At 31.5% G+C, this 26,517-nt stretch overlaps 1 protein-coding gene across 3 annotated transcripts; it reads right to left on the bottom strand.

Annotated features, from left to right (window-relative positions):
* Positions 1–5,755: 5,755 nt before the first annotated feature.
* On the bottom strand, positions 5,756–19,200 carry LOC102579637 (calcium permeable stress-gated cation channel 1-like). 3 transcript variants are annotated; one of them, XM_015309088.1, is made up of 12 exons: positions 19,129–19,200; positions 17,628–17,944; positions 16,589–16,735; positions 15,932–16,067; positions 14,532–14,633; positions 12,648–12,767; positions 12,420–12,500; positions 11,135–11,475; positions 9,992–10,237; positions 8,481–8,805; positions 6,485–6,718; positions 5,756–6,338 (listed from the first exon to the last, which is right to left on the bottom strand). In XM_015309088.1, exons 2-12 carry the CDS (start codon positions 17,939–17,941, stop codon positions 6,081–6,083), a joined length of 2,304 nt encoding a protein of 767 aa, XP_015164574.1. In that variant the 5' UTR covers positions 17,942–17,944; positions 19,129–19,200; the 3' UTR covers positions 5,756–6,080. The 3 variants fall into 3 exon arrangements, with proteins under 3 accessions (XP_015164574.1, XP_006348153.1, XP_006348154.1); XM_006348091.2 differs by lacking the exon at positions 19,129–19,200 and adding an exon at positions 18,649–19,105; XM_006348092.2 differs by lacking the exons at positions 17,628–17,944; positions 19,129–19,200 and adding an exon at positions 16,850–17,121.
* Positions 19,201–26,517: the final 7,317 nt, after the last annotated feature.

Genomic DNA, 26,517 nt, shown 5'->3' on the forward strand with positions numbered 1-26,517 from the left:
GGTGAGAATAATAAATTTTAAAAAGTAATGATGTGATTATAATTTTTTTTTACCTATGAAACAAATGGTTAGTAGATATAAATGTGGGGTTGTTTTAACAAATTATAAACTCATGGATCAATTATTGTATTAAAATATCTCAAATCATGATATGGAATTACCATATAATTCCATATCATGGTTTTTGAAGAATATGGTATCACCTCTCATGATATGAAATTAGCGTAAAATCGCATGTCCAAACGCTGATTCCATCTCACGATACCATATGGTATCGCATGGCCAAACGCCTACTTAGTCAAGTATATAGTTGAATGAATTGAAATTTTTTTTATAAATAAGAAAATTCTATTAAGAAAAAAAATGGGATGTCGTGTAAAATCCTGGTTAGAAGAATTCCTAAACTTCAATATTGAATTACTATAATACCCTAACTAAAAACACTCAATTTAATTTATTTATTTATTTAATAAAGTATAATGTGTTAAAAGTAGTCACTATTTTTTTCACATTAAAGGGTTGTGATTTTTCGATGGGTCATGACATTTTCGAAGTGTTGTGACCTCTCAGATGAGTTGTGACTTTTTCGAAAAGTTGTGATTTTTCCAAAGGGTTGTGACTTTTTCGATGAATTGTGACTTTTTTGAAAGGTTGTGACTTTTCCAAAGAGTTGTGACATTTTCGATGAGCTGTGTCTTTTTCGAAGGGTTGTGACTTTTCTAATAAGGCACAATCAACACATGTAAATACTACCATTTGTTTGCTATAAATATAAGGTTTCCTCTTATTTTTAAACTAAGAATTTTATAAGTTTACTATTTCTTTGTAAAAAATCTCAAGTGTGACTTGCAACAATTGAATAAGTTTGAAGTTCAACGAAATTTGAGGTACCACACAAGGAAGAGTTGGTGAACAAACTGTAGAAATCATTCATCAATTTACATTTGTATTTTCCTCCTCCGATTTTTCTCACATACATACTTCAATATTAACTATTAACTAGTTAGATTAAAAAGATCAGTTTGCATAATTTATTTACGGAAATATCTAATGATTCTTTTTGTTTTAGTAGATCTGTTTTATAGAGATTTTTTTTTATATAAATATTAAATATAATAGATTTTTCTGTTAGTGATCTCAAATCATGAGGAACGGGTTTGTCTAGGTCTCTAAACATAAGGTTTACTAATTAAGCAGAGAAAATAATATAAATATTTAGCCGGATATATTAGTATATTATTATAGGAAGTACAATCATATTGTTATTAGAGTTCGTTTTTCTTTTTTAGAAAAAAAGTTCTTTATGTTAGTGTGCTTGGTATTCAATTAATTGATATACTCGGCGCAATAATATTTAGAAGTATGAATATAAATTAAAATTATTTTTAAATTTTTATAAATAATTTGAATAGAGTTATAAATATATACACAAGAGTAATTATATGTTGAAGGAAGGTGTTCTTATGTGAAGTTTTGGACTCTTCAACTAATTCGGATTTGCTTGAGTGACATACTGGTGGCTCAGTGTAAATTATGTCGCAGTGGACTTGAATCTCTTTAAAGAGAGTGATATATATGCGCTTGAACCAAAAGATTTGTTTATTCATTTTTGTCATTTTATTTTTCAATTGTGATTTATTGTTTTTTGGTATATTACACCAACAATTCGAAATTAAGTTAAATTTTAAAATTTTATAAAATATTATAACTAAACATGATTTCTGGAACTCAATGGTCAAACGACCACTAACTTTTCGTTATTGTTTTACCTATTCAACATTCAAAGTTATTTATCCTAATATCTAAGCTTATTTTTGGGAAAAAGATTACTGTAATAAGATAAAATGTTTCTTCTTGAAAATAACTCAACAAATTTTAAACCTTGGTCATTTAATTTTATAAAGTATCAATAACAACAATGGTAATAATAATATATTGAGTATAGTTTTGTTGGTTATCATGAGAAAGAAAAATATGCAGATTTTATGGAAAATATTTTGATAGATTTTTGGTTCCAGAAAGTAAAAATACAATATTTATAAAAACAAAAACAGTAGAATTAGGGTTGCTTATGGGACAGATAATTCCGATTTACCGTTTGACCCATCGATTATCGATTTTTAAATGCTAGTCAATTAATAAGATACTGATTGGTTCAATAACAAATCAATAATTATCGGACGAATACTGACGAACCTCTATAGTACCTACTCCTCTCTTTCTTGATGAACACACCTTACAATATACCGTGGTTATACTATACAATCTGCATGAACATTGGCAATTTGAAATCTGAAATTCTTGGACTCATATCATCATTAAGAGAATATTGCTTTCCTTTAGATCTTGATAAATGAGCTTTAATTTAAACAAGAATGACAATGAAGGTAATAAAAAACTCAAGCAATGCTTGGGATCATATAGAAACATTTATGGCAAAATTTTAAATGGGGCTTTATTTTTTAGGGTTAATAATAATAAAATGTGTACTTTTATATATTTATATATACCTACGGTAAAAGTATAAGTAGGGGTGTTCACGGTTTGGATAAAAACCGATCCAAACCAAACCGATAAAATAAAACCGATTTTACTTGGGTTTGGTTTGGTTTGGTTTTAGATTTTTGAAAACCGATAGTATTTGGTTTGGTTGTGGTTTTATTCGAAAAAACCCGAAGAAATAACCGAACCGAACCGATGAATTATATACATATATTTTATTAATATACATACTTAATATATTCTTTTTATAAACAATTTTAAAGATCTTATACATATTTTCATTAAAATTTCTTTATAATTTACTTATTGAAAGCAAAAATGCCCAAGATGAAACATTTATCTTATTGATTTCATGTATATGAGTGTCTATGTCAATTCTTTGTGGGACTGAAAATGTTATTGTCTCTTCCTTCTAGGCCAATATAGTGAATTTTAAAGCTTTATTGATAGTAAATTTAGTGATTGAAAGTTTAGTAATTTAAGTCATTCTAACTACTTTTCGTTTTGAATGGATTGTTGTCACTTTTTTCACATTTTAATTGAATTGTTTCTTTTATTTTTGTGTGTGGTTAATAACCGAATAACCGAACCAAACCAAACCGAAACCGATAATAATCAAACCGATAAATGTATATTATATTTGGTTTGGTTTTGTTTTTGACCAATAACCGATCCAAACCAACCCGTGAATACCCCTAAGTATAAGTATGATAACTTTTAATAGGATAAATGATTTATCGAATAAAGAAATTGAGTAATTAACAAATTATTTCTTATAAAATTTTAATTCATTTTCCAATCGTAATCGATAATCTAATAGAATAAGCCAATAAATCAATCTTGCGGTCTATTTATCAGGTACGGTTCAATTTTGAACAGTCCTAATTACAATAGCTAAGAAAATAAAGGCATAAATGATAAGAAACACCACGTAGTAATTAAAAAAAATAAGAATAAGAAATTCAAAGACATTAAAATAATTAAAATATCAAAAATAATACTAATGCTACTAATAGGAGAGACGAGACAAAAAAAATATTTATGTGTAACCTTCTACTCAATCATCAACTTTTACATCATCATATCAAGGGTCATGTCCTTAATAAGATGAAGGCTTGTCATTTTCTGATTGACCACATCTCTCTCACTATGTTTTTTATCTACCTCTACCTCTCCTTATGCCCTTTAACATTAACCTTTCACACCTCCTCACTGAAATGTTTATAAATCTCTTTTGACATGCTCAAATCATTTCAAATCTCGTCTCACATTTTTTATCGACCACAAAAATCACTTCCACCAAATCCAAATATTTTATTTCTAATAGTATCTTCTCCTAGTTAACACACACAACTATTTTAACACCCTCAATATTTCTACTTATACTAAAATGTTATAGAAAAAAGTTAAGGAGTAATTGAAGGTCAAAATTGGAATTTAACCTCTAAAAAATCTCAAGGCCAAAAAGGGGGATACTGCCAAAACTAGAAAACTAGGTTTCTAGATCACGTGTCGTGTACTCGTCACGTAATCTTCTTTTTAAAGAAATATTTATATTTTAATCTATTTTTATTATAGTACAATTTTTCTGTTTTATTTTATTTATCCTACTAAAAACAGATATTTCATTTTAATAAATTTAAAGAATTTTATTATTTTTAATATTAAATAATTATATAAAATAATAAAAAATTAACTTCAAAGTAGTTATAAAGTAAAAAATAAAAAATAAAAAATCAAACTGAAATGAATTTTAAGTCAAAAAAACAAAAAGTAGGGAGAGACCTACTTTTGAATTTGACTTATTTTAAGTCATTTTTTACCTTGTCAAACACTTCCTAACTTATTTTAAATTATTTTTTATATTTGTCAAATATTTTTCGGAAGTCAAAAATTGACTTAAAAATAAATTTGACCAACTTTTAAGCTAATCCAAACACCCTATTAGTATATTTTCTCATTATTCAATGGTTGATAGTGTGTAGGAGCTCTTGAATTTTCGAACAATATTTTACCTTCTCTGATACATAAACTAATATTGGTTCATATTCTTATGAACCCTAACCTAAGAGATGAAGTTGAAAAAGAACTCTTTTGGGGAGGAAATTTCTACCTATTCTGATATCATGAAGTAATATTGGTTCATGTTCTCATGAATCTAATCCAAGAGGAGGAGGGGAGAAATATAACTTATATAATTATAGTTATACAGTGGAGAGGAAATGACCAAACTATCCTTACTGACTTAAGTGAATTTTGTTTCTATCAACAGTCCCATGATCCCAGGGCCGGCTCTTGCCTTTGTAAAATAAGGGTTATGCCTTAGGCCCCCAAATTTTGGGGGACCCAAATTATTATCAAGAATAAATTATGTGTTAAATTTTTATAGAAAAAATTGATTAATTATGATTAAAAATATATATATATATTATTTTACCCATTTTAACATATTTTATACTTTGTTAAAAATAAGAATTAATAGTGAAAAGTGTTGAACAAAGTGAATTACAAATTCTTTTTTATTTCTTTTTAAATTCTAGTTTCAAACATTACAACAAACATATTAAAATGGTGTATACCAAGTCATCAACTTCTTAAATCAGATTCTATGGTTCTAACTCTTATCTTTATTTGATATTTGTCAACTTATTACTTATAAAATTATGTTAACAATTCATATTGCCTCATTGAACTCATTGAAAGAATGTTTTTCAATGTTGAGTTGATAAAATCTTACCTAAAATCAATAACTGAAAAAACAATATTAATTTTCATCTAAATGGTGTAAGAAAAATAATTTTTGAATTAATATGTATACGAAGTTTGTTTATATTTTAGGCCTCAAATTGAAATTTCGCTTTAGGCCCCCAATTACGTTGAGCCGCCCCTGCATGATCCATCCATCAATGATCAACCAACACCTGAGACCTTCTGCTTGTTGTGGGATGCGAGTTTTTCATTTTTATCAAGAAGTCTCATATTCGAGTTCTAGAAATAAAAATATATAAAAAAATCGTAATTGGAAGAGCTTCTTAGGGTCCAAATAAATCGAAGTCTCATATTTGAGTTTTTGAAATGAAAAAAAAAAATCATAATCAGGTGAGCTTTCTCCAAGTTAATCAAAGTCTAAGGCGAATCCCGAATCCGTCGTAGCATTCTGGAGTTGCTTATTGTTATTCTATGACATAAATATTTACTTTACTTCAATTGAACCACCGCCGGTTATAATAATTTCGCATATACAAACTTAAAAAACAGACCAAACAAGAAATCCAGCTTTCTTCTTAAACTATAAAAATAAATACATTCCCTTACAAAGCTTGTGTACAAGATTATATCCTCAGTGTCAACAACCAGCAAATGCTAAAAATATAAACATCCTCAAGTGTACAAAACTTCTAATGCGTAGACCTATAGAAACCACCGGAGTTCTTTACAATTTTTTGTACTTTCAACGCCAACCGTCCCAAGGTAAACTGGTCCACTTAGCTAAGGCTGAAGTGCCTCTCTGTACCACTTAGCTAAGGTTGAAGCTCCGTGATCTAACTCTCATGCACAAAAGGAGGTGAAATATTCCATTATTGTTCATGAATGACTACATCAGGAAGTGATGGAGATGAGCCAGCGCTGACTTTGCTGGGAACTGGTGTATTCATTCTTGACTGGCGTTTTGTGGGGACAAGAACGCTATCAGTCTCCAGTTTCATCATGAAGTCTTCATCTTCATCCTCATCATCGTCTTTGAAAACAGGATGTACATAAGCATTTTGAAGGTAGCCCTTCAGATTAAGATTCGGTTCCCTTGCTTGTTCCAGAGTATCTCTCATCCTTGCTTCCTGATATCGAGAAGAAGATAACCTTAGTCGTAGACATTAGAAGAAAAACAAAATGGAAACACTGCCAATGTTTACAAAAAAAAAAAAGAGCTAAAACTATTGTAACAGTGAAAATTCTTATTTGCAAGATGTGCTTCCACACACACCTGTATCGGATATTTGGTGAAAGCTGGCTCATAACGACCTTTGCAGTACAAGTGAAATGAGATGGTCAGCACTGGAAGGGCAATCAGGAAAGGTGCTGACTGAGTAGCATGTTTTGTACCTAGCAAGCCCAGTAAAGATAACTGAGAAAAGCACAGTGCGAAAATTATACGTCCATGAACATCTGGCCAGAATGCTGCTGCACTTTCGTACTCCTGATTGTATACATTTATAATCTGCAAGGTCTCAGGAAAAGAACCCATCAGGAAAAGCTAATTGTAACATGCAACCATGTCTACATCAACAATTTCATATCAGTAGCATTAGTATATGCAAATAGGTGACTGATAATAAATTTTACTAGGAGATGTGAAATTGGCCATGAAAAACTTGTATCTAGCATCAGCAATTTCACCACGAATTAAGTATATTAATTCTCCTCATCTTCACGAGGAACAAAGATCACACATAAATTAAGTACACAAACATACCATAGAGAAGTAGTAAATGAATAGAAGACACTACCATGATATATTAATAATAGACCTACTGTGGAGACTTGTTAATTACATATTGGCATGGAACAGCTAAAGGTATGTTATATCAAGGATAGTTGTACAGCTCCCTCAACTACATGCATCTCCATCAGTACAAGTACTCCACATTCCCTTTGTCTGGATTAAATGTGGGAAGAATTAATACTACCAGTTAACAAATACCCAGTTAATGTAGTGTTGCATGTGGCCTAAGGAAACAACATTAAAACGGCATTCATATGAACACAACATATCCTTGAACCCATGGGATTCCATGTCTGATCCCAATATCAAAGCTGATGTAATCCCTAGCTCCCTCAACTACATGCATCTCCATCAGTACAAGTACTCCACATTCCCTTTGTCTGGATTAAATGTGGGAAGAATTAATACTACCAGTTAACAAATACCCAGTTAATGTAGTGTTGCATGTGGCCTAAGGAAACAACATTAAAACGGCATTCATATGAACACAACATATCCTTGAACCCATGGAATTCCATGTCTGATCCCAATATCAAAGCTGATGTAATCCCTAGCATGTCATCTAAGTAGAAGTAGGGCATACATAACTAGTGCAAAGGATATCAACTTTGTCTTGACACCATAATCGTTACAAGTACAATGAAGTGCCTTGTGAGATACTCCATCCGTTTCAATTTATTTGTCTTAGTTTGACTTGACACGGAGTTTAAGAAAGTAAATTAGATCTTTGAATCTTGTGGTCATAAACAAAAAAATATGTATAATGACCCTTTAATCTTGTGGTCTTAAACATGTCATGTGGGATATTGAAATTAAAGACTTGTCAAATTAGAGAAGATGCCTTCTTTTTAAAACAAACTGAAAGAAAAGTACGACAAACAAGTTGACACATAGGAAGTAAACAAAGTTTTGCTTATTTTATCACATAGATATTTTATTAAACAAGTATCCTGTTTTATTATCCTTTCATTCAAACTGGTGTAGTTAATTAAGAATCTATTTTGTTTTCTTAGCTCAAGTAAATCTTCTATATATCTTTTATCACAATTTTCCATAATTATATAATTAATGACTTTGTTTTGCCACATTCAATTCCCCCCACATAATTTGCAAAATCCGGTTGGAAACCACATTTGTGGACCTCGAAAGATGCTTAACACTTTCCTTTCGAGATAAAATTGAACCCTTGCCCGATCTATGGTTCCGCAGACCCTTTTAATTGAAGTTATTTGTATTTAGTATAGAATGGTGCTCTAACGTGTCTTTAATTCGCTAAGTGGCTATTCTTCTTCGCTTTCTAAATCCTAAAGAGAGTTATCACGTCGTTGAATCCCGTTTTGAGAAAAATTGGGCGCGATAGCATGACGACTCAGCAAGTTTGTAATATTTGAGAACTTTATGATGTAATAAAGCACCACATGTTCTAAAGACTAAACACAGTGAGATATAGGCATAAGAAGGAAGAGAGAAGACGAACCTGATGACGATATACTACATATGCAAGGCCAAAGAAGACCAATATGAACGGAAGCAGAAATGGTGTGACCACAGCATAGACAAGCCCCAATAAGAAATATAATTGTATCTGTGGTTCCCCTGTGTTGAAACCAACGCTTCCAGGATCCATTGCCTCTTCTCTATCTTTTTCCGTCTTAACCAAGAAAAAGTTCTTCAAGTGGTAAAATATTAGCGGCTTCAGCCTTAGGATCTCTCCAGCAATACCAGCCCACCCGTCAACCATTATGTAGGTTATGAAGAAGGATGCTTTCATAGGAACTGCGACACCAATTGTTTTAGGGATTCTGCAGAAAATATAGGAAATTTTATAGCAAGATGCTCTTAAGTAAAAGGATATGGACTAGCAAGACTTGCCAAAGAATGGAAAACTTGGAATGCACCTAATAGGAATATAGGATAACACTGGCAATGCGAATATAATAGCAGAATCAGCACATAAAGAACCAATCATATATTGGCTGGAACCAATAGGACTAGTATTGACTAAATATGTATTTCCTCATATTCAAGAAGACAATATAAGACATTATTAAATATACTACAATTAAGTTTGTCAAGTATAGGACAGCTTAACGATCCTCTCAAGTGCAAAGAAAACCTTCTAGAAACTGAAGGAACTTGCCAAACACAATACCAGTATCCAACATTCATACTGAAGTCCATGTAACATACTTCTAGAACTAGAAATTTAACTCTATTACAGGCATGGAACTCTGAACAGGAATGATCTCGTTAATCAGCATGGGTTTTAGGATAGTAAAAGAGCATAAATACATGATAGCATGCATGGTCTACATGACCATTTTCACATATAGGTTGAGGCCATCTGTAACGAGGAAGCCTAGCCTATATGAATTGTTTCCTTCTCTTTTCTTCTAATAGGTCATATCCAGTGGCGGATCTAGGATTTTCACTTAGGGAGTTCGAAAAATAAAAATCTAGTGTCAACCTCTTGAACTTGGAACCTCAAGGTGAAATTTGAACCTCTAAATCACTAAGCCAACCTCGTCTTATGTTCATAATAAAAATCTATATCTATACATAAAAAATATAAAAAATTACTTTATTATATACAGTATAATTCCCCCTAGATCCACCACTGGTCATATCTACTGTTTTCTTGTAACACCCAACTTCACCAGGACTAGAAAACTGCCCCCCCAAATAAACATTTCACCAAGTCCCTAGAGGACTGAGCTTCACAGAAACTGATATCTCAGTAATGTCATGCTTAACTCCATACGGGTGTCCAAAGACGTTGCACTTTACTATTCTGAATAATTTATTAGAGCAGAACTGAAAGAGTACATCTATGTGGACATTATAGAGAAACACTCTTGACGTGGCCATTGTTCTACCTGCTGCATCAGAAGCAGGCTCTAACTGCATTCCCAAAATTTCCCCATTGATTCACAAGTTAAAGAAAGGCTGATACAAATCTAGTAACATATTTTCGCTAAAACAACGTACTGGTTTGCTGACTGATTGAGAAAGGTACTTAGTTGTTCAAATGCAGCTCCTGCAATTATATTCCCGAGGAACACATTTACAATAGTGAAGATGTAGTATTTAGATGCAGATTTCCTCTCTAGAGCTGAAATGCTTAGCCAGCCCTCAAATTTGGACATCATCATCAATATGGTTGGCAGAAATATGAGAAAGATCTTCAAAGCAATCCCAGGTAGAAAACCTTGGATGAACGCCTTGATGAAAGGTCTGCATGATAAATCAGTAGAATTATTAGGCATAAAAGAGTAATAAAAGAAATCTACATTTGAGATAAGCTGGTGCATGACTTCTATGATCGTGATTGGCAAAAAAACCAACTCAGATAACAGCCCATTCCTCGGCACAAAGACCAAAAAGGAGAGGAGAAAGCAAGAAAAGAATTTGGAAGAACTAGCAGAGTAAATTCAGCACATATAGATAGTGTTTCATTGCTGTGTATGACTTGTCATGTCAATTTAGCATCACAAAGAAATCAGAAATCCATGGATCATCTCACTACGTAAATAGAAAATAGCATTTCTAGGTTGCACACTTTTGTCAAACATCTCTTTTGTGAGTGATGACATAATGTAAAAGCGATTAAGTATCTCAAGGAATGAGATGACACAAATCATACAAAGCTAAACTAACTATGCACAATTCACCAATGTCAAACAAGTTCCAGTAAGTACTCACAAATATCAAACCACTAAAATTTGTTTTTGAAATTGTTCTCACGATGAGACTTAAAATAAATGAACAAAAGTAAAAAGACAAACCACTAGATTTTGTTTTTGAATTTTATTTTTTATTTTGAGACGGTAACGGTTGTATGTAGTAAGCACAAATCAGTAATGGGTTGTACTGAAACCATATATACAAGTGAGCAAAACCTAAAGTGTCTAGGACATATATAGTATCTTCTGAGTAGACCTGATTGCACCAAAAAAACAAAGACCTGATTGCACCAAAAACCATATATACATTTTGTTTTTTGAATTATTGTCGCTAGAGTCTTGAAATAAATGAACCAAGGTATCATATCACCATCAAGGATCATGAGTACGACAAAAACTAATGAGAGATGAGGCTGACTTCAGAACAAGTGTGGAATGTGGTACTCACTCGTCAATGATAACTTTCAGAAATGGTGCTTTCTTCCTAATCCCATCAAGGCTGGCAAGGGTTTGGACAAATGCAATTGGGATCATGAAGAAGAATGTCAGAAAAAAGAAGGAAACAGCAATAATGAGCTTCCTAATTGTCAAAGAAACATAGGGGATTGCCAGGTTGTTCCAAAATACATCACGTGGCTCTGGAGCCCATTCTGTCAACCACAAGGTTGGATTTCTGGATTGCTGTGTTTGTGCACAAACAGCAGCACCCCACCGCGATTTGAAGGAGACAAATGATGCAGGCATGGTAGACTTTGGGTCTTTTTCTACCCTTTGTTTCTCTTCAGCTATCTACAAGTAAAGTCAGACCAAGGCATTAGTAGAATTAGAGCTGATTTATAGCATAACAACAACAACATATCCAGCTAAGGGGAGTCTGGGGAGGGTGGTGTGTATGCAGCCTTACCCCTACCTTGTATAGGTAGAGAGGTTGTTTCCGATAGACCCTCGTCTCAAGTAAAGCATATCAAAATCAAGTATCGAAACGAAATACAGAAGTGAAGAAGACATGCTAGAAACAAAAGGAGAAGTGAACAGTAACGACAGCAAATAATACAACCAAAGCAAAGGAAGACAACAGCATCGACCAACAAGAACAAACTCAATGTAATCCCACCGGTGGGGTTTGAAGAGGGTAGAGTGTACGCAGACCTTACCCCTATACCTTGAGAAGGTAAAGAGGTTGTTTCCGATAGACATGAAAAAGAAGCAGAAGTAACAAGCAGAAACAACAGTAAGAAAATAGGATATCGACGCTAAAGAAACACAAGTAGTAAGAGAAATCTAAAGATTAGGGGAAAAAAAAGAAGAATATTAATACTCTGAGAATGGAAAAGAAATATGCCCGCCCTCCTACTAATCTTCTACCCTAATATTCTACCTCCACACCCTCCTATCCAACAGCATCAACCAAAAACAGAAAAAAGAAAGGGACAACAGGAAAAGACAAGAAAAAGAGAATAGACTCATTTGTGAATGTAGCAATGTCAGATAAATGGTTAATGGAAAGGAAAGTTATGTCCAATGGGATATCCTTTTCTAGTAAACAGGAATTTCTTTTTCCAGTGGAGATCCTTTACATATAACATATCAATGTTCAGTGATGCTGAAAGCAAGTCATTCAGTATTCTCCATGACACACTCTACGCCTCTGATCTAAGAAGGATAGTTAAGTCAATAACATGTCGATTGGAAATCTTTCAACTTATTTAGGGAGATTAAAGTGTGGTATTTACCTCTTTTGTCAATCTTTCAATTTCAGCAATCTGATGCTCAATTGCGTCAACTTTTGCCCCAAAGCATCCAAGGAAACCAGTCTGCAAATTTTAAAAAAGACGTACTGAAACAACTGGTTTAGAGGTAGACAAAACTTTGTTAAAGAAGTACTAATTGAGCCTCGGAACATACTTTATGATATTAGAAGTTAGAAATAACAATCTGTAGGATCAGGGACACATCCATACCTTCATCATAGGCCGTTTTGATTGATCCCTAGAGTACTTAAGTTGGTAATAGTCGAGCCAATTTTGCTTACTCTTCTTCTCCTTCACCAGTTTTGCTAGTTTGTTGGCATTATAAACACCCTATAGTAAAATCCAAGTAAGTGAATAAAGATGAAATAGCATATCAACATAAAAAATAAAGCATAAATGAAAAATTTGCATATAATAAGAAAATTTTAGTCCATCCTACTGAAATATTTAACATGCAAGTAACTTTTATCAGGGGATAGTAAAATCTAAGACCAGCCTATCAGAGCACAAACTGATGAATAATTATTCTACAAGGGATAATAAATGCTGATAACTTCCATGAAAAGAAGCATTACGGATGAGAAAGATGATAAAAGAACAAACTTACAGAAAAAATTGTAAGTTGAAATTTCAATTACTAAAATAGATAATAGCTTTTAAGATGACTGACAAAACTTTCAGAAGGTTTCACACATGATTCATACTTCTATTCCTACCTTTTAAGTTATATTCAGATCTTTGCCTTCTATCGTGTTATGTTGTCACATCATAACTTACTTTAAATACTCCATTTTAGTTCCTAATGTCTCTTCGCCTGCAGAACTAGTTGTCTTCCTTATGCTAAGCCACAAGTCCTTAATTCCTCCTACTGCAGTAATAAGCAACACTAATGAAGATTTTGACATTTGGGTGGGCTCAATGTAAGACAATTCTTCAATTTTGTTATTTGCTTTTACATTGAGAGTGGAAACCTAATTGGTCGATTGCACCAATGGGTATGGCCTAATTGTCAATGAAGTGGGTTGAGAATCCTAGGCACACACTAGGTGATTCCTACTGCAGTTGTCCAAGTCTTGGTTGATAGAGTTACGAGGTACCTGTGGTAGGAGGCAGGTACCGCATACAATTAGTCAAGGTGTGCACAAGTTGCCCGGATGCTATATATATAATTTTAAAAAAAACTATTTGGTGGATTAGCTTATGAAAAGTTTACAAAAAAAGATAATCTAAATTGAAGTTTACTAGTGCCCCTTCCCATGATGAACTAAATGATTGGTTCGAGAAAGCCTATACGGAAAGTTTCTAAGTTGAAAAAAAGAAGCACGAATTGGTGTCCTCAATCAGTTAATTTCTTTTTTCTTCCTGTTTGTGATTATATGTCAAGATGAACAAATAGACGCTTGTTGGCATTCCAGCCTTCCTTCTCCTTTCAGGCCTATCCGAAAGAGAATCCAGTACTTCTTGGTCGTGAATATCTGAACTGGTTGTTTGCTGTTCAAGAATTCTTGTGAAGGGTGAGGTTCAAACGAGGAAAGGCTTACGGTGGATACCTAGGCACCCAGAGTCGAGGAAGGGCGTAGTAATCGACGAAATGCTTATATCTCAAGATGAAGAACACATAAAGAAATATACACAACAAGCAATGACAGACTCCATATCTATGGAACTGACATACCAAACATGTTTACAGTCTCGTCTCAAAAGAGTATAGCCAGTTCTGTTCCCAGCCAAGGGCTACTGGCCTTGAGGAAGTGATTACTTGGCCATGAGAAGATATCCCAACCTAAACTACATCCATCCATCTACATGGTAGGGAGTATTAGAAGCTACATAAAAATGTGACATCGTCTAACCACTTAAGAATTTAAATGAGATGGTGCACAATACAACATGGCGTCGAACTGTGACGTGTGCCTAACCCACTCATCACACACCGCGTCTTATCAGTTATCACTAGCCCAAAGTTTTGGGGGCTTCAACAAGGAGCATAATTTCAACAACAAAAAATATATCACTTCCTCAAAACAATATGAGATACTTGTCTTTTTTATCAGTAAAACAGCATGAGATACTTGTATTCCACCAAGTTCGAACCTGATGCATGAGATAATGATCTTGATGGTTAACCAGGAAAAAGTGCTCCACACATTCACTAACTGATTCATCAGCATCAGGCGGAACATTCCTAACAAGGACCTGTAATAATCAAATTTTAGCACAAGAAGTAATGTAGATAAAAGTTGCAGTCACACTGTTCAAGATAGTAGGCTTAAAAAATCCAGATGGCAATAGGAAATGAGGTATATTCATTCTACGTAAACTAGTCTATTGTTTATTCAAAACAAAAATCTAGATACTTGTAAATATGTTCCTCAAATTAAGTTCTCAGAAGGAGCACTAATGTGTCAAAACCTAAGAATGCTACTATGATTAGCTCTCTCCAGAAAAAAAAAATTACACTAGTAAAATCAATGTAAATACATATTTTCTATATGTAATGTAAGACTTAGTGAAAACCCCATGAAAATACACTTACTCTACACTCCCTTCTAACAATTTACCCTGATGTCATCTACTCTCTTAATAAGGAATTGACTAAGATATGAACAAAAATGCACCACAGAGCCATACCATCAAGGGGGGAGGAAATGGAAGTTACGAGACCCTCTGCTATTAAGTTTTCTTCCTACTGCTTAATCAAATGGCTAATATACATAAAAGAGTAATTGTTATCAATGAAATTGTAAAAAAAGCGCCAACATGCTTCACTCCACCTCATAATTCAAGGAGGTAAAAGTAATGTTTTGTCTCCTGAAAACTGCTTTCAAAAAGCTCAAAAGATTTCTGTCCACACATTAGATAAATTAAAGTTTAAACAGACATGCAGCTTGGGGGTATGTTAAATGGACGAAAGAGGTCAAAAGAAATTAAAATTTTCAGTTCTAATTCTGTTTATGGCTATCACAATCCCACTCACACACACAAAAAAATTATTGGGCAAAGGAGTTCTAAATATATTAACCACTTACTTGGGGAAATTACAGGCTTAATTTATTGCTTCAAACTAATCAAATGCATAAAGGAGTATTGCAAATAATTTCAAGAAGAACCAATGTTTCAGTCCACCTATAGAGAGACCAAAAAGTTGACAGAGGTAAACATGAAGTTGTCATCTGTTCACTGCCTTCCAGAAATTCATAATATATTTATCCATAGATTAGCCACCAAATCACGCAAACCATGAGAAGATTAAGATTGCAAATTTCAAACACAAACAAGAAAGCAGAAACTTAGAAACTTTAATTACTCTCTTAAGTTTGAACAGTTAAGGAGAAATGCCATGTCAGCTTCAATATCTGTCTATCAACTTTGTAAAAACATAATGCATTTGCAGAGAACAAATGCTTCAGTGATTAAATACATTTTCCAGAAACTAAATTTGCTAACACAGAAGAATTTAGATGTTCAATTTCGAAAAGTAAGGTGATACATACTGTATATTGGTCGGGGCGACGTTTTTCAGAGGCGACAAACTGCAACCTCATGGCTGCAACTTTTGCATACTCAGTTTTTAAGACATAGCAGGTCCAGAATGAGAAGGCATAAGCCATTACAATATGAGTCCAAAACCTGCAAAAATCCAGGTCAATACGAATTACGCTATGGAGTTTTAAAGGTAAGCAAAAGGGTATTGCCATTTTACTAGTAGATAACTTCACTTGAATGTTAAATATGGACTTTCAAGCTGGAATGTAAAATGGGTAACATATCTCAGAACTGGGACACTAAATATGGACTGCAAACCCATTCAATGACTGATCCTCAAAACATGTCCAAGACAAATCTTGTTAGCAAGTTACTAGGTGGTCTCGCCAAGAAATTTGAAAAAAATTGAAGCATTAACTGCAGAATTTTCATTCATGGCCCAAGAAGAAATCTAGTCAAGGTCATGCAAAAGCAAAGCAGGCTACAAATAGCATCATGCTAAAACTAAAAACAATTAATAAACAAGTAAACAAGAGGAAGATGTCAAAAGTTTTCAAGACGTAAGACCTACATCAAAGACGACTTAAATGTTGATAAAAACAATTTCGTAATGGCAAATCTACTGGATCAAATTCTTCAAAATTTTGAAAGATAAATCTCCAAACCTGAGTGATCCAAGCGGAACATTTGAAATGGAAAGCTTATCAATGTTACTATAAGTAAAGTCGGATTTTGTCAGAGTGCTATTTGTCCAATTTACAGGTACCAGGATAGCCCATGCAAGCAACGTTATAGGAACAAAGATTTTTAGCCTGCAGAAATCAAGAAGCAGTAATCATCACAGACCGCCCAGTTTCTCAAAATAGAATGAAGGCAACAAAGGCAATACGCTTTAGTAGGAACAAAGGAGCTATGAAGTATACAACATTGAAATTGCTATCGTGCTGATTCTTTTTCCTGTTTCTGTTGCAACCTCGATTGGATAGATGACTGATTGAATGTTAAGACACCTAAATCCCCTTCCATTATAAGGATCATCCTCATCCATTCATTTAAGAAGTCGAAAAAGAAACTATTTGAAAAACATGACCACCTATTTATCTTGATTTTACAGTATAAGCAAACAGCCAACAAAGAAGATAAGATAGTCCAGTATGTTCGGTTTTTTTCGGATTTTCACGTGAATCAAGAGATTGAAGCAACAAGCTAAAGTATTGATGTTTCAAGTTCTAAACTCCATGTTGAAAGCAGTCCCCTGGCCTGGTTATGACAGCAGATATGTGGTTTTCCATTTTATTGTCACTGTTTGAAGCCAACCCTATTATTGATACAATCAAATGAGACGTCAAAGATCCTCAATAGAAATACAGTCAGTCACCTTCGTTATTTTTTATGAGTTAACAGTCACATTCACTCAAAAATAAAAAGATAAATAATGAGCAATCTTTCAAATATCAGCTCATTTTATAGGGTCTATTCTGATATTTTCATATTGGATGCACCGTGTAATCATTCTTATCCGAAATGAATCCAGTTAACATGAAAAAGCAAAATAAAATGGTAATAATACAATATTTTTAACATGTTAATCAACATGGTTTACCAAAGAAAAATAGAATGGTATTAAAAACATGGTTACTATAAACAATCGCACAGATATGCTTTATGACTCCAAAAGTGATATCAATAATTAGAAAGCCATACCCTAGCAAGTATATGCGCAAATAAACAGCAGAGTCCAACCCTGCATGGTCAATAAGCTCAGGTTCAGGCATTTTCAGTGCATCTGGTATCCAGTTCAGAAACCTTATATATGCCCTCCAATCAACATTAACAAATTTGGCGACGAATGCCCCAGAGCGGGTGGGACTGTGTCTCAACCCCTTAAGATACCATTTGGGGAAATAAACTCTGTCATTGAATGGTTGGAGCCGCAAAATTGCAAATGCCACAAGAAAGATCAAGGCAGATATAATATTTATTGCTGCTGCAAGGCCTATATCTCCAAGCGTCGCCATAACCTGTAAAGAGAAGGTCAATGTCCTGCTTAGATAACAAGTAAACGACAAGGAAAACATACACTTCCGGATCTTCCCATCAACTCCCTCCCTTCCGAAGGTTAATTAAGCCACGAGACAGAACAATCAAAGTAAATATAGGCTGCTGCAAGTTTTAACCTCTCAAACAGGAAACCCTCACACTATGAAACACAATCACTGATACTTCCTTTCCACTTTTGTTATAATATGAACTTCTATTTCTATAAACCCTTGCCAAACATAATTTATAGTATCAACATCTATGGACAAAGATAAATACTTCCTTTCCACTTTTGTTTAAAGCAAGTTTCAGTTGGATTACTTTGACTTATCAAAATTACCATATACTCCTAATTGATAAAACAAATAAGCAAAAATAAAACTGATCATCTCTATTTCTTTAACTCAGAGAATCTGGGGAAATGGAAATTTAAAATACACAAATTAGAAAGGTAGAAAATCAATCGAATCAGCAACCCAAAATGGCAAAAAAAAAAAAAGGTCCTTAACTGTCAGAATTCACAAAAGATCATCACAAATCAGAGATTAGGAAACACGTGAAATCTTATACACATTCAGAAAACTACTTACTTCTTCACTGAAATCAAGCAAAAGTAAAACCCCAATTCATCAACAAAAACCCTTTTCAAGCACAAAAAAAAAAAGTTGCAGAAAGAAGATCATACTATTGTGAGTTGTGACTATATATCACTTTCCAATTACAGAGCTGCTGAGTATAACAGAAAAGCAGAGTAACAATAGCCGATCGGAGAAGTACAATAACTTCAAAGCTCCATAAAAGCCAACAGTTGTCACTTTTTCCCCTTTCTCATACTTTAACTAAACTCCAACCCCCAATAAACCAAAACCCCACCAAGTCACAATAACGTAATGTAGTTTTTCTTGCACTATTTTGGATAATAATGAGAAGAAAATGTATTCACCATAATAGGAAAATTATTCAAGAAAAGAAAGTGGCAAGTTAGTTATTTTCCAACAGAACTCCACCCACCAAATCAAGAAGTAATATATAATGTAGATATTTTTCTTGCACTGTTTTGGATAATAATGAAAACTATGCAAGAAAATTGAAGCTTTTTTGCACAGATGTCCAAGAACTGGGATTGAAGATGAAAGCAAAAGTGCTTTTCAGCACAGATACTTACTGTTAAAGATGAATGATGGCAACGTTTTTTTTTTTTTTTGAGAAACGAATTGATCTCTCTTCTTCAATTGTCTAACGTAAAATAAATTCTGGTACTCCGTATTAAATACTGGAATTAATTATTAAGTATTATTATTACTGTATTGAGGAGTTAATGAAATTGAGAAGTTTCTTTACTTTGACTGTCGGCAAAGGACCACGTGGTTATAACGGCTACTTCTTTGCTGTTGTGGACCCCGTTAGCCCCTAATGTTTTGAAAATTACATAAAATGGCTTCTTCTATTGTATATTTGTATTTAAATTAAATAAATACATATTTCCAGTTCATTTTTATTTGTCATTATTTCATTAGATATCCTCGTTACGAAAAAATAATTATTGATATTTTACAATTTTATCCCTATTAATTAGTACTTATTTTGTAATGGGTCTTGAAAAATAAAATGGAGTTTATTTTCTTGATATGGCAAAAGTAACACGTAAAAATAAAAAATTATTTTTAAAATAAGTGACAAATAAAAATAAATAGAATTTTAATATACTTTTTTTAGACTCCACTCGTAATACTATGCTAAATATATATTATTATGGTCGTATGAACTGTCCCTATAATTAAAAAAAAATAACAAAGAAATTTTGAGGTCGATAGTCAAATCTTTAAACTTTTTTTGTCGTCTCAACTTGGCTATCAATACTTTCACTCATTTAACGTAAATTGTACATAATTTTTAATTTGATGAAAAAAGTTCTACAAGTATTAATATTATAAATTTTAAAATACTTTTAAAAATTATACAAAGAGTTGTGATCAAAGTAAATATTTTTTAGCATTTAACTTTTCAAATACTTAGTAATTAATCATAAAAAGTGAATATAAAGTGGGAAAATAGAGATTATATTTTAGTAATTATTATTGAGTTTAAGTGTATATTTATAAAAAAAACAATAGCAAAGAAATTTAGTTTTTCATACTATTAGAGCTGTTAACTTTGATGCTAGAAGTACAATATTTGATCTTGTTAGGTCCCTTGATGTTCTTCTCTGTCTTTCATTATTTACTTTTATTCTTTTTCTTTTTTGTTGTTTTTATATTCTTCTTCATTCTTGGAAGTGTAAAATTATTAGTTAAACACGCGAATTTTAGGACAGTGCTAGAGCCTATATGCATGACCTAACTGAATAAGAGAATACATTTTTATAATCTGTTTATTTGCACGATATTTTTTTAATATAAAACTTGAAAAATAAAAATAAGATATGCATATTTTTTTTTATCATAGACTACATGTATAATATATATTTATACAACATCAAAATAAAGATGAGATATGTATACATTTTATTTTTACAAATTTAATTTGTAAGATCACATTGAATATTATGTTGTTGCGCTGGCAAATATAGAAAAAGCTAGCATGCATATGTGATATGTTTTTTTTATTTCCCACATTAACATTTTCCCTATTGGCTTAACCGTTTTAAAATGAACTAATTAATTACCAAACAAAACCTTGACTAGCCATTTACCCAGTCAAGTATCCATTATCCAGCACTAAAAGTTTTAATGAATCAATGAAATTGAAAATTATTTGGAATGCCAAAGAGCTTTAGATAAATATGAGAAATTGAACAAGTTGGTATTAATAATTAGTTTTGTAAACAAAATAATGATAACGTCAGAGACGATATTTTTGGAGTCTTCGAAGGCGTGCCGACATGTCACAAACCTTTCTTTTTCTGAGACTCTGAAATAATGCAACCGTTTTTGTTGTTAAGCAAATGTTTTCTTTATTAATAATCACAACACATGAAAATAGTTATTGCCCTCATTTTAATTTATATGTTAGCTTTTACTTTTCAAGATTCAAACAACGTATTTTTTATTAAAATTTTGAAAATATTTTTCTATCAAATCAAAATTGTGATTTATAATATTTTTTAATTGAAAAAGTTAAACCGATAACTTCTTTTAATATAATATTGATCGGTGTATCACACAAATTCTTATATTAAAAATAATTGCAAGTTGAATATACGGTGCTCGTGGATTCTAGTTATTGGTGAACGGTGTGGCAGTTGGTGTATTGACTATTTTTTTAATTTCTTATTTTAAAAATAAATAATTAAAACAAAGCGACAGAACCATGATTATCTCGCGTTAATTATGTGTTGTACCCGTGGTTAGTCATAAAGAAGATGCCCAAAATGAAAAGGAAAAAAAAAGTTGAAATTATTCTACCTTTTTTTTTAAAGGAAAAATATTATATTCCACTATTTGGACGCGGGAATATTATGTCGACTTCCTAATTCTATTCCCATTAATCATTAGTATTATTTATGAAAACTCATAAAGAAATCTATTTTTGGCAATTGAATTTTCGCATGTTTTAATCGGTAAGGTTAAGAATAGCGTTTGTAATCCAAATATGATTTTTGATGCTCCTTTTGTTTTATTTTAATTGATTCATATATTAAAATAAATATTTTATTTTATTATTTCTCATATGATCCTTAACATTAAATGACTATATAAAAAAATTATATATAAAATTTTAAAATATAAAAAAATGTTAGATCAAAATGAATCGAGTAATATATAATGTAAGGAGCAATTAACATGAATCATGACTCGTGGTATTTGACTATTGTAATGAACCCTTGAGGTAACTTGTACTTGGAGATTTTTGTACTAGTCAGAACTTTTCTTAAAGAAATAGTCGAAACAAATAAAAGTAAGAGAAGACAATTTTGAAAAGGTTGAAAATTAGTATATGGCCTAGAATAGCTCCATGTGTGATTTTTATACGAGACCATGTGTGATTTGTTCCGTTATCTAAGTTTGTCGAAATTTTATTACTTGTCCATGTTTCTATTTTTAGTTATCTCTAATTATTTGTCCATTTTGACAAATTAAAAAAGAACAATTTTTTTTACTTATTATATCATCATTTAATTATTTTTAAAAAACTAGAACTTTTTTAAAATCTTAAGTTTTTAATTGATCTACTTCATAATTAATAGGGGTAAAATGATAAACTCACTATGTCAATTATTAACCTCAATCGAGTATTACTTCTTTGTTTGCGTTTGCGTTTTTTTGTTTGGCTGTAATTTGTGGTTTTTGTAAAATATAATAATAATAATAGTAAGATAGCTGATTAAAATTGCTTCATGGTGAAGATAAACATTGTTGAGACTAATGAATATATATTCAACGGGAAATTGGGGATTAAGCAACAAACATGAATGGTCAGCAAAATCATTATGGTCTTTAGTACTATCATGTTTCCACTACTTTTCTCATTTTATTTTGTATTATTTATTATTTGCATTTTGTGAAGGAAAAAAAAACAATTTGAGAAAAAGGAAAAACACATTCATAATGGACAGCTAGAACTTAATCAATCCTTCTGTATTACCTCTCCTCTTTTTTCCCTTTCTCATAAACAATTGCATTAATGAATCTTTTCCAATGAGTAATTTTTTTTAGTTCATTCTTGAAAAGGAGACAACTTGAAGGAGAAGAGGGTTGAGCTTTTAACTACTCAAAGCATCCAAAAAAGTATTATTCAATTCCTCTTTTCCTTTTTCTATCCTTTCTTTTCTATCACATATTATAATTTATATTATTTTTTATTTCTCATTCGGTATTTAGATATTTTCAACCATTATATGCTCCGCACTTGGCTACCCAATGTTTACCGTGAGCACAACAAATGGTACACCAAAGGGGTCATTAAGGGGTGGAGCTTTCAACATGATTTTTTTATATATCCAGAACTTAAATGAGACCTCTAATTTAGGCTGAAGCAGTCCCAGCACCCGCGGCATAACTCATATTGGTTCAGTCACATATTTTTGAATACGATAGATTCGTCATCACATGTTCTGAAAGCGATCAATACATTATAAATTTTTCATTTCAAAAATATGCGTAAATGTTTATTAAAAATTTATTAATAGATCAGGAGATAGTAACTCTTGAAACTATAAAAGGAAAAAATAGTTTGAATTGGAACGACACATCTTTAAAAAGTTGGATGGGGTGGTTGATTGGTAAGTAAGAAATGGGAAATTTGCGCTTTCAACCCTTGAAATATTTGCAAATAATTATTTAATTTTGAGTTCTAGTTGTGAATCGTAAAAATGTATCCATAGTTAAATTGTTTAATTATGTATAATTGTTTATGTTAAATTTATATTATTATTTTATATTTAAAGGTTAATATCATTCTAATAATATTTAAATATAACACATGTCCTTTGTAAGAGGACAAAAACACATTTTAAATTAATTCAAAATTAAATACGCTTTTAATAAAATATCACAAAGGTCAAAATCAGAATTCACATTTTAAATTTAACATGCTATAAATACAACATTGAAAGAAGGCCCACAAGGAGTGGAGACATAATAAAGGTGGAATTTATAAAATTAGTTGGGGCAGTAAGGTGAATAAAATAAATGGGGCACTTCAGAATTACAATCACTATACTATATATGAAGGAAACAACAACGAAATATTGAATAGAGTGTTTTTTAATTGGCATTACAGATTTCCTTTCAGATATTTGTAAAGAATTATTCGAAATTTTAAGCCAGTAGATCAGAATATGAATATACATCTTACGTGATAATGCAGAACAAAATATCGATGATTTTTGTTTGAATGGTGTTAAAAAGTAATGAAAAACTTGAAAGAGAAATCCGTTGTAAGAAAACATGGGTACGTGAAGGGGAGGTGACGTGTATGAGTCAAGTAAACCCCTTAAATGTAGTAATTGATAATTACTTGTTGCAGGCTTGATTCTCATGATAATATTATATAATCACTTAATAAATTATAATTAATTAATTTATAAATTAATATTAAGTTGTTAATACTTGTAATTAAAACTTAATTAGTAGTAATTAAAAAATAGTAGTAGATTTAAAGGTTGTAATATTAACACTTAAATAGATGTGTGGGGTGATTTTTCCCTTGAGAAATAGGGTGTGTTTGGAACGGGGAAAATATTTTATTTATTTTTTACTAAAAATACACAAAATGTATTCTAGATTGTGCCCTTTCTACCCTTCACCATACCTTATCCTCACCCCAAACTCCACATTCTATAATATTCGTCTAGATTATTTTATTTTATTTTTAAAAAATATATCTTTTACTTACTTACCAAACTCAAGAAAATAAGTAAAACATTTAAATATTTTTCAAAAGAATAATAATTAAGAAGTCGCATGCACTAAAAGTTAGAAGGATTAAAAATTAGGTCAGGTTTCGATATGTATAACAGGAAGATTAATTTTAGTTCACCTACTTCTTTAGACTTGTTCAATTATATTATCTCACCTCTCTTCTCTTTTTCTCGTTATTTTTTGTTTGCGTTGTAGGAGGGTTATGGTAGGGACGATGGGAAATAAAAAGACCCAGCAATAATCGAATATTAATACTTTAAACAATATTGTCATTTTGATTTTCAATGGAATAGTGTAATTTATTCTTTTGGCAGTTTATGACTTTATGTTCAGCATGTCTGTATGTCCATCTTAACCATGGTCCATGTGCAATATTTTGTCAATATTAGTTGGTGTATAACACATCTTAGTAAAGTTATTCGCTGATTTTGCAAGATAACTGGCGTATTAAGTATTTCTTATTTTCAGTGTGATATATATATCATGTATTTGAACCATAAATATTTTATTGATGCCTATCTGCCTATGTCATGTATTATAACGTTATAAAATTTTCACCCGCTATTTTTTGAAATAAGTATTTGACAAGTGACCTTTTTAAAAATTATCTTATCAATTCATAAACTCATTTAGAAGTAATTGAGAATCTTTTAAGAAAACGTTAAGATTGCTAAATGTGGTTTTTAGCAGAATTTTAACCTTTCAAAAACTTAACTGAACAAAATATAAATATTATAGGCCACCGAGATTTAAACTTTGGACGCCATAGTTCACAAACAAGGTGCTTCGCCAGTGACATGAAAAGTTGTTTGTGTTAGGCGGTGTGATCTATATGGAGTAGTATTTTTTACATACCATACGTATCCATATATTAATAGGAAAATTTCGATAATGTTGATCCGCTCCTATGTATGAATATTTATTAAATTTGAGTCTAATATTATTCAATAATTTGTATAACTTTTATAGTAGTTACAAAATTTAAATGATAACTTAAAATGGGGATATTTACATAAATCCACCCATGCTTAGTTATTTTTTCGAATCTTACATAAACACGGAATACTTCTCACACACAACTGTCCTTCTAATAATTCTATTAAGTTCAGTTTGCTTGACAATTACTATATTAAGGATACTGATACTAGTGGTAATATGTAATAATAATAGTGGGAAAAATATTAAATCTGAAAATATCTTGCTTTACACTGTTTATTTGTCATCTTTCCTTTACAAGGACGTGGGGACTTTGACAGCTATTGGAGAGCACATATGTCCTTACCGCTGTTCATAAGATGACATGTAATAGAAGAGCAAAATATCTAACAACCCCCCACCACCACCTCCCCCACCCCCACCCCACACACCCAAAAAAAACAAAGAAAATTGTGGATCATTTGGACATAATTTCATTAGGTTGATTTAGAGTTCAAATCTTTGTTTGGACATGTGATTTAAATTTTTTAAATTATTTTTTCCAATATATATGAAAAATTCACAATTTGTGAAAATTATTAAAACTTTCTCGACTCTTATAAATATTACCAAAGGAGTAAACTAAATACTCCTTCTGTGCACTTTACTTGTTCACTTTAGACTTTGCACGTGCTTTAAGAAACAATGATCAATATGAATATTTTATCATAGTGCCTATATAAATTGATGTTTAGTCTTAAATTTTGAGAAATATTATGGAGAATAAATAATTAATATTAAGGATTTCTCTTGATATGCTTAAAGGAACAATTAAAAGTGAAAATGTATTTTTAGTATAGTAGACAAGTAAAAGTGAAAATCTATTTTTAATATGTGTAAATTTCATATATGACATATATTATAGTACTATTTTCAAGCTATAGCAGTAGATTTAGACTTTCAAGCTATAACATTAAGATTTAGACTTTCAAGCTATAGCATTAAAAATTTCAGGTTATAACAAGTTAAAAAAAATAAAATGTTTTTATTAATTGGAAAAAACTTAAAAAATAAATAAAAAGACAAACGATTTTTAAAAAAAAAAACAGAATTAGAAATAATAAAGTAAAAAACTGAAATTGTGGGCTGTAATTTAATTTGAATTTATTGTAGATAATTAATGATTAGCATGAAATAAGGGATCCAAACTAATTAAGAATATTCAGTTTCCTTAATTCACTCTAATTTGTTAAAATTAATTCAAAAATCTGATTTTA

The sequence above is a fragment of the Solanum tuberosum genome, unplaced genomic scaffold (assembly GCF_000226075.1).
Source record: "Solanum tuberosum cultivar DM 1-3 516 R44 unplaced genomic scaffold, SolTub_3.0 scf00099, whole genome shotgun sequence".
NCBI classification, from domain to species: Eukaryota; Viridiplantae; Streptophyta; class Magnoliopsida; order Solanales; family Solanaceae; genus Solanum; species Solanum tuberosum.